At 52.9% G+C, this 8,964-nt stretch overlaps 1 protein-coding gene across 1 annotated transcript in view; it reads left to right on the top strand.

Moving 5' to 3' along the window:
• The first annotated feature begins 160 nt into the window (after positions 1 to 160).
• The window catches only part of AKAP8 (A-kinase anchoring protein 8), a 35,115-nt gene continuing 26,311 nt past the window's right edge, over positions 161 to 8,964 (top strand). The window contains exons 1-6 of the mRNA XM_071419692.1: positions 161 to 553; positions 1,608 to 1,646; positions 2,231 to 2,263; positions 3,962 to 4,847; positions 7,130 to 7,395; positions 8,287 to 8,792. Of these exons, the coding sequence (XP_071275793.1) occupies positions 535 to 553; positions 1,608 to 1,646; positions 2,231 to 2,263; positions 3,962 to 4,847; positions 7,130 to 7,395; positions 8,287 to 8,792 (1,749 nt within the window). The 5' untranslated portion in view covers positions 161 to 534. The remainder of the gene's footprint in view (positions 554 to 1,607; positions 1,647 to 2,230; positions 2,264 to 3,961; positions 4,848 to 7,129; positions 7,396 to 8,286; positions 8,793 to 8,964) is intronic.

Genomic DNA, 8,964 nt, shown 5'->3' with positions numbered 1-8,964 from the left:
GGGGCTTTGATAACACTTTGAGGGGCTTTGAGAACACTTTGAGGGGATTTGGGGTCCGTGAGGGGATTTGGGGACGCTGTCACTGAGTGGCTGGGGACGCTCACTGTGAGGTACTGGGGACATTGTCACTGGGAGGGGCCGCTCCGGGGCCATTCGAGGCCGCTCGGGAGCTGTTTCAGGGCCTGGCCGGGCCCATTCCGGGTTCGCTTCGGGGCCGCTCCTCTCCCGGCCCCGGGGACTCCATGGCGGCCCCTCCTTCCCCTCACCGCCAGCCCCGCGGCGCCGTCCAATCAGGAGCCAGAACGCCCGTGATTGACAGGCCATGCCCTCAGGGAGGAAGCACCTCCACCAATCAAATCAAGGGCGGGAACCAGCCTGACCAATGGGAGCTGCGGGCGGGGCTGCGCCGCTGAGGAGATCAACCAATCAGAAGTGGTGTGGGCGGGGCCAAACAGGAGGAGGGCGGTGGTGCGCGTGCGCAGGCGGCTGAGGCGGGCGGTGAAGCGGCGGCGGCTCCGGGTGGAGGTGGCGGCGATGGAGCCGGGATACGGCGGTAAGTGCCGGGCAGGACGGCCCCGCGGTGCTGCCGCTCCCCCGGGATGGCGGTGGCTCCTTCCCCATGCTGCCTCAGCACCGGTTTCGTTACCGGCGGGTGCTGAGGGGGGGCTGCGCCGCAGCGGGAAGCACAGTGCCCGCCCCCCTGTGAGGCGCCGGCGCCGCTGATTGGCTGAGGTCCACGTCACTCACCGCTAGGGCGGCGCTGATTGGCTGTTAGGGGCTAAGGGGGGGTCGTGCCCTGAGGGGGACCGGGGGGGGCGGAAATGGCGCCGGGCCCATTTCTGAAGACGACACAAAATGGCGGCCGCGGCCCCGCCCCCGCCGCCTGTGCCTCAGTTTCCCTCGTCCTGGCCCGTCCCAACTGTGGCGGCACGCGAGGGGGGCCTCGTGTCCCTTCCTTGAGGGTCCTGTGCTCTTCCCAGGACGTCCCGTGGCCCCTCCTGAGGTGATCCCTGTTCCTTCCTCAGGGGATCTCCCTTGGATCGCCCTCTGGATCTACCCTGGAAATTTCCTCAGGATTCCCCCTGGAAATTCCCTGCTTCTTCCCTCAGGATTCCCTCTGGAATTTCCCTGTGGATTCCCCCTCAGAATTCCCCTGGATCCCCTTAGGAAATCCTCTGGAAATTCCCTTGAATCTCCTCAAGATTTCCTCTGGAAATTTCCCGTGGATTCCCCCTCAGAATTCCCCTTGGATCCCCTCAGGATCCCCCTGAATCCCCTCAGGATCCCTCTGGAATTTCCCCTGTATTCCTCAGCCTGGCAAAAGAGATCAGGAGAGAGCAAATCCACCCTGATTCTTTATTTTTGTTTGGTTTTTTTTAGGATTATTTATCCCAGGCTTGGCTTCTTTCCTAGGCTCACTTTAGATTTTGGGGCTGGATTTGGGATCGGGGCTGGATTTCGCTATCAGGGTTGGATTTCAGGGCCGGATTTTGGGATCGGGACTGGAATTTGAGGCTGGAATTTGGGATCAGGGCTGGAATTTGGGATTGTGCCCAGGACAAGTGGGAATTTTCCCTTCCCTGCTGACAGCTCCTCCTTTTCCCCAGGCTACAGCACCTGGAGCACCGGGGCCACCGGCACCCAGGGTGAGATTTTCCCAACTTTTCCTCAACTTCTCCTTTTTTCCCCTCCTTTTCCTTCTTCCCCCATTTCCCCCCCCCCTTTTTCTCCCCTTTCCCCCCATTTTTCTCCCATTTTTCCCCCATTTCCCACCCCCATTTCCTTCTAATTTTCCCCCTTTCTCCCCCCATTTTTCTCCCATTTTATTCATTTTTTCTCTCATTTTCTCCCCTTTTCCCCCCCATTTTTCTTCCCATTTTTCTCCCCTTTCCCCCTTTTTCTTCCCATTTTCCCTGCATTTTTCTCCCATTTCCCCCCATTTTTCTCCCACTTTTCCCCGTATTTCTTCTCATCCCCTTCCCCCCCTTTTTTCCCTATTTTTCCCCCTTTTTCCCCATTTTCCCACCCTTTTTTCCCCTTTTCCCCCCCATCCCATCCCAAACTCCCAAAACCTCTTCACCCCCAACCCCTTTTCCCCTCTTTTCCTCCTTTTCCCTGGAAAACCCAGCAGAATTCCATCCAAATCCCTCTTTTCCCAAAAACCCCACACATTTCAGCCCAAATCTCAGCATTTCCCATTAAAAATTCCCTTTTTTCCCCATTTTTCCAGGTTCCTATGGCACCAACACCAGCAGCTGGCAAGGTGGGTGTGAGGGCTCAGATCCTTGGGAATCTGGGAATTCCCAATTCCCAAATTCCACCTCTTTTCCTGCCTTTTTCCCTTTTCCCCCTTTTTTCCCCCATTTTCCTTCATTTTTTTCCTCATTTTTCCCTCATTTTTCCCTCACTTTTCTCTAATTTTTCTTGGTTTTTTCCCCATTTTTTCCTCCTTTTCTCAAATTTTTCCTATTTTTCCCTCATTTTCCTTCCTTTTTCCCCATTTCCCCCCTTTTTTCCCTTTTCCCCTATTTTTCCCTCATTTTCCTCAACATTTTCCTCCTCTCTCCCCATTTTTCCCTCATTTTTCCTCATTTTTCTCAAATTTTTCCTCCTTTTCCTCTCCCTTTTCCCAATTTTTCCTCTTTTCCCTCATTTTCCTTCCCTTTTTCCCCTTTTTCCTTCCCTTTTTCCCATTTTCCCCATTTTCCCCTCCCATTTTTTTCCTTCTTTTTCCCCCTTTCCTCCCTCCCTTTATTCCACACTTTTTCTGTGGATTCTCCTGCTGGGCTCCCACCCCTCCAAATCTTTAATTCCCCCCTCAATGACCCCCTCATTAATTAATTAATTAATTAATTACCAAATTAACCCCTTACTCCCCATGCAATGAAGGTTATGGGTTCTACACCCCTAAATCCCCTTGGGATCCCCCCAGGGTTTGGGATCCCCCCAGGGCTTGGGATCCCCCCAGGGTTTTTCCTGCCCATCTCCCACCCCTGTAACTCCTCAATCCCCCCTTAATGACCCCCTCATTAATTAATTGATCCCCTCATTAATTAATTACCCCCTAATTACCGCATTTCCTCGCAGGCTTCGAGGGTTACGAGTTCTACACCCCCTAAATCCCCTTGGGATCCCCCCAGGGTTTGGGATCACCCCAGGGTTTTTCCTGCCCATCTCCCATCCCTGTAACTCCTTAATCCCCCCTTAATGACCCCCTCATTAATTAATTGACCCCCTCATTAATTAATTACCCCTAATTAAGGCATTTCCCCGCAGGGTTTGAGGGTTACGAGTTCTACACCCCTAAATCCCCTTGGGATCCTCTCAGGGTTTGGGATCCCCTCAGAGCTTGGGATCACCCCAGGGTTTTTCCTGCCCATCTCCCACCCCTGTAACTCCTCAATCCCCCCTTAATGACCCCTTAATTAATTAATTAACCCCCTCATTAATTAATTACCCCTAATGACCGCATTTCCCCGCAGGGTTCGAGGGTTGCAGGGTTTGAGGGTTACGAGTTTTACACCCCTAAATCCCCTTGGGATCACCCCAGGGTTTGGGATCCCCCCAGGGTTTTTCCTGCCCATCTCCCACCCCTGTAACTCCTCAATCCCCCCTCAATTATCCCCTCATTAATTAATTACCCCTAATTAAGGCATTTCCCCGCAGGGTTTGAGGGTTACGAGTTCTACACCCCCTAAATCCCCTTGGGATCCTCTCAGGGTTTGGGATCCCCCCAGGGTTTGGGATCCCCCCAGGGTTTGGGATCCCCCCAGGGTTTGGGATCACCCCAGGGTTTGGGATCACCCCAGGGTTTGGGATCCCCCCAGGGTTTGGGATCACCCCAGGGTTTTTCCTGCCCATCTCTCACCCCTGTAACTCCTCAACCCCCCCGTTAATGACCCCCTCATTAATTGACCCCCTCATTAATTAATTACCCCCTAATGACCGCATTTCCCCGCAGGGTTCGAGGGTTACGAGTTCTACCCCTCGCAGAGCTCCGCCCCCTCAGGAGCCTCCTCCTACAGCTACGGGGGAGGGGCGGCCCCGGCCGGATCCTGGGACCCTCCCAAGGCTGAGCTGGGGCTGGGATCCACCGAGGGATCCACTGGGGCCTCGGGAGCCGCCTTCGGATCGGGATCCACCTTTGGAGCTGGGTCTGGAGCTGCCTTTGGATCAGGATCCACCTTTGGAGCAGGATCCACCTTTGGAGCAGGGTCTGGAGCTGCCTTTGGATCAGGATCCACCTTTGGATCGGGATCTGGAGCCGCCTTTGGATCGGGATCCACCGGATCCAGCTTTGGATCAGGGTCTGGGACCACCTTTGGATCGGGAGCTGCTTTTGGGTCGGGATCTGGAGCTGCTTTTGGGTCGGGATCTGGAGCCGCTTTTGGATCAGGATCTGGAGCCGCTTTTGGATCAGGATCTGCTGGATCCACGTTTGGATCAGGCTCAGGATCCACCTTTGGATCAGGATCTGGAACCACGTTTGGCTCAAGCTCGGGATCCACCTTTGGCTCAAGCTCAGGATCCACGTTTGGCTCAGGATCTGGAACCGCCTTTGCCTCAGGCTCCGCCTTTGCCTCGGGATCCGGATCCACTTTTGCCTCGGGATCTGCTGGATCCACCTTTGCCTCGGGATCCACTTTTGCCTCGGGATCTTCTGGATCCGCCTTTGCCTCGGGCTCCGCCTTTGGCTCCGGCCCCGCTTTCAGCCAGGGCTCCTCGGGCTCCGCCCTGGGCTCCTCGGGCTCCTCCAACCCCGACTCCATCATCGCCAAGATCAACCAAAGGCTGGACCTGCTGGCCAAGGAGGGCAGCGCTGGGGACGGGCCAGAGCAGCACCACAGGTAATTAGCGCTAATTAACCCTAATTAGCAAGAAATTCCCCCTTTTCCCCCGTCAATTTTGGAGTTTTGAGCCGTTTCCTTGAGGTTTTCTCCCAAAATTCCGCTCTTTCCCCAAGGCTTGGTGTGGTCAGGAAAGGGTTTAGTCTCCAATTTTAGGGTTTTTTAATGAAAATTCCTGGGATTTTAGGGAATTTTGGGAATAAGAGAGGAAGGTTTAATCTCCAGTTTTAGGGTTTTTCTGGGAAAATTCCTGGGATTTTGGGCAATGAGGGTTTCAAAGCAGCCCAGATCAACCAGAGGCTGGAGCTGCTGGCCAAGGAGGGCAGCGCTGGGGATGGCCCCGAGTAGCACCACGGGTAATTAGCGCTAATTAACCCTAATTAACCCCTCATTAACACCTCATTAGCAACGAATTCCCCGATTTTCACCGTCTTTTTTGGAGTTTTGAGCCGTTTCCTTGAGGTTTTCTCCCAAAATTCCGCTCTTTCCCCAAGGCTTGGAGTGGTTACGAAAAGGTTTAATCTCCAATTTTTGGCTTTTTCTGGGAAAATTTTTGGGATTTTAGGGAATTTTGGGATTTTTAGGAATGAGACAGGAAGGTTTAGTCTCCAAATTTAGGGTTTTTTCATGAAAATTCCTGGGATTTTGGGCAATGAGGGTTTCAAAGCAGCCCAGATCAACCAGAGGCTGGAGCTGCTGGCCAAGGAGGGCAGCGCTGGGGACGGGCCCGAGCAGCACCACAGGTAATTAGCGCTAATTAACACCTCATTACCCTCATTAGCAAAAAATCTCTCCCTTTCCCTGTCATTTCTGGAGTTTGGGGTCAGTTTTTGGTGATTTTTGATGGTTTTGGCTCAAAATTCCAGCCCTTACCTGATTTATCCCCATTTTCCAACCTCCTATCTCCAGCTCCAATCCTGATTTTATCCCCAATTTTCAACCTCCTGTTTCCGCCTCTAATCCCAATTTTATCCCCAATTTCCACCCTCCCATTCCCACCCCTAATTTTGGTTTTCTCTCTCTCTTTTCCAGCTCCTTCCACTCCAACTCCTTGGGCTCCTCCACTTGGGATTCCCGGGATCCCTTCCCCTTCTTCAACTCCCCCATTCCCAGCCCTAATCTTGGTTTTTATTCCCATTTTTCTTGCTCTAATCCCAATTTTACTCCCATTTCTCCAGGATAAGAAGGGATCCCAGCCCTAATCCCAATTTTCACTCTCCCATTCCCAGTTCTAATCCTGATTTTACCCCCATTTTTCAGCCTCCTATTTCCATCTCTAATCTCAATTTTATTTCCAGTTTTCAGCCTCCTATTTCTGGCTCTAATCCTGATTTTACCCCCAATTTTCAACCTCCCATTCCCAACCCTAATCTTGGTTTTTATCCCCATTTTTCTTGCTCTAATCCCAATTTTATTCCCATTTCTCCAGGATAAGAAGGAATCTGAACCCTTACCTGATTTATCCCCAATTTCCAACCTCCCATTCCCAGCTCTAATCCCAATTTTATCCCCATTTTTCAACCTCCCATTCCCAGCCCTAATCTCGATTTTGTCCTCAGGTTTCAGCCTCTTATTTCCGGCTCTAATCCTGATTTTACCCCCATTTTTCAACCTCCTATTTCCAGCTCTAATCTCAATTTTATCTCCAGTTTGCAGCCTCCCATTCTCATCTCTAATCCTGATTTTATCCCCAGTTTTCAATGGTTTTTATCCCCATTTTTCAACCCCATATTTCCAGCTCCAATCCCAATTTTCCCCCCATTTTTCCACCCCTAATCTTGATTTTCTCTCTCTCTTTTCCAGCTCCTTCCGCTTCGACTCCCTGGGCTCCTTCTCCTCGCGGGATTCCCGGGATCCCTTCCGGGGGGGTTCAGATCATGGGGATCCCTTTGGCTCTCCTGGGATCCCTTTGGAGCCCCCTTGGGCCGGGCATTTTTCTTGCCCTAATCCTGATTTTACCCCCAATTTTCAACCCCCCCATTCCCAGCCCTAATCTTGGTTTTTATCCCCATTTTTCAATCCCATATTTCCAGCTCTAATCTCGATTTTATCCCCAGGTTTCAGCCTCTTATTTCCGGCTCCAATCCTGATTTTATCCCCAATTTCCACCCTCCCATTCCCAGCCCTAATCTTGGTTTTTATTCCCATTTTTCTTGCTCTAATCCAAATTTTACTCCCATTTCTCCAGGATAAGAAGGGATCCCAGCCCTTACCTGATTTATCCCCAATTTCCACCCTCCCATTCCCACCCCTAATCTTGATTTTCTCTCTCTCTTTTCCAGCTCCTTCCGCTTCGACTCCTTGGGCTCCTTCTCCTCGCGGGATTCCCGGGATCCCTTCCGGGGGGGTTTGGATCGAGAGGATCCCTTTGGGGCCCCCCCCCCAAACCGGGCCCCCTTTGGCTCCCCCCGGGACCCCTTTGGCTCCCCCCCCCATAGGGATCCCTTTGGCTCTCATGGGATCCCTTTGGAGCCCCCTTGGGCCGGGCATTTCTCTTGCCCTAATCTTGGTTTTTATCCCCGTTTTTCAATCCCATATTTCCAGCTCTAATCTCGATTTTATCCCCAGGTTTCAGCCTCTTATTTCCGGCTCTAATCCTGATTTTATCCCCAATTTCCATCCTCCCATTCCCAGCCCTAATCTTGGTTTTTATTCCCATTTTTCTTGCTCTAATCCCAATTTTATTCCCATTTCTCCAGGATAAGAAGGGATCCCAGCCCTAATCCCAATTTTATCCCTGATTTTCAACCTCCCATTCCCAGCTCTAATCTCGATTTTGTCCCCAGTTTGCAGCCTCCCATCTCCGGCTCTAATCCTGATTTTACTCCCATTTTTCAGCCTCCCATTCCCATCTCCAATCCCAATTTTCCCCCCATTTTCCCATCTCTAATCTCATTTCTCTCTCTCTTTTCCAGCTCCTTCCGCTCCAACTCCTTGGGCTCCTTCTCCTCGCGGGATTCCCGGGATCCCTTCCGGGGGGGCTCAGACCATGGGGATCCCTTTGGCTCCCCTGGGATCCCTTTGGCTCCCCTGGGATCCCTTTGGCTCCCCTGGGATCCCTTTGGCTCTCATGGGATCCCTTTGGAGCCCCCTTGGGCCGGGCATTTCTCTTGCCCTAATCTTGGTTTTTATCCCCATTTTTCAATCCCATATTTCCAGCTCTAATCTCGATTTTATCCCCAGGCTTCAGCCTCTTATTTCCAGCTCTAATCCTGATTTTATCCCCAATTTCCATCCTCCCATTCCCAGCCCTAATCTTGGTTTTTATTCCCATTTTTCTTGCTCTAATCCAAATTTTACTCCCATTTCTCCAGGATAAGAAGGGATCCCAGCCCTTACCTGATTTATCCCCATTTTCCACCTCCCATTCCCATCTCCAATCCCAATTTTCCCCCCATTTTCCCATCTCTAATCCCATTTTTCTCTCTCTCTTTTCCAGCTCCTTCCGCTTCGACTCCCTGGGCTCCTTCTCCTCGCGGGATTCCCGGGATCCCTTCCGGGGGGGCTCAGACCATGGGGATCCCTTTGGAGCCCCCCCCCCAAACCGGGTCCCTTTTGGGGCCCCCTCCCCGCGCTGCCCCCCCCGGGCCGCCCTGGCCTCTCCCCGTTCCCGCTGCCCCCCCCCGCGGCCGCCGCCTCCCGGAGCCGTTCCCGGCCCCTTCCCCGCGCTGGGGCTGCCCCCGGGCCCTGCCCTCGCTCTTCTCCCAGGCCCTGGAGTACCCTGGGGATTACCCTGAGTACCCTGGGGATTACCCCGAGTACCCTGAGTACCCTGGGGATTACCCTGGGGATTACCCTGGAGATTTTCCCGGAGATTTTCCCGATTTTCCCGGCGATTTTCCCGATTTTCCCGGCGATCCGGGGGCGCCCCCCATGGGCCGAGGCCCCTTTGGCCTCAGGAGGAGGGAGAGGATGGGAGCCCTGCCCTGGAACGGCCTGCACGGGGTGAGTGCTGCCTCTTCTCCCACTTTTTCACCATTTTCCCCCATTTTCCCAACTTTTGCCCCATTTTCCCCCATTTCCCCCCTAATTTCCCCATTTCCCCCCATTTCCCCCATTTTTTTCCCATTTCCCCCCCCATTTTCCCCATTTTCTCCATAATTTCTCCCATAATTTC

This window comes from Agelaius tricolor, unplaced genomic scaffold (genome assembly GCF_023055355.1).
Source record: "Agelaius tricolor isolate 1412-34295 unplaced genomic scaffold, bAgeTri1.0.p SCAF_116, whole genome shotgun sequence".
Classification (NCBI taxonomy): domain Eukaryota; kingdom Metazoa; phylum Chordata; class Aves; order Passeriformes; family Icteridae; genus Agelaius; species Agelaius tricolor.
Note: the sequence above shows the minus strand (reverse complement) of the source record. Positions and strands in the feature narration are given on the sequence as shown.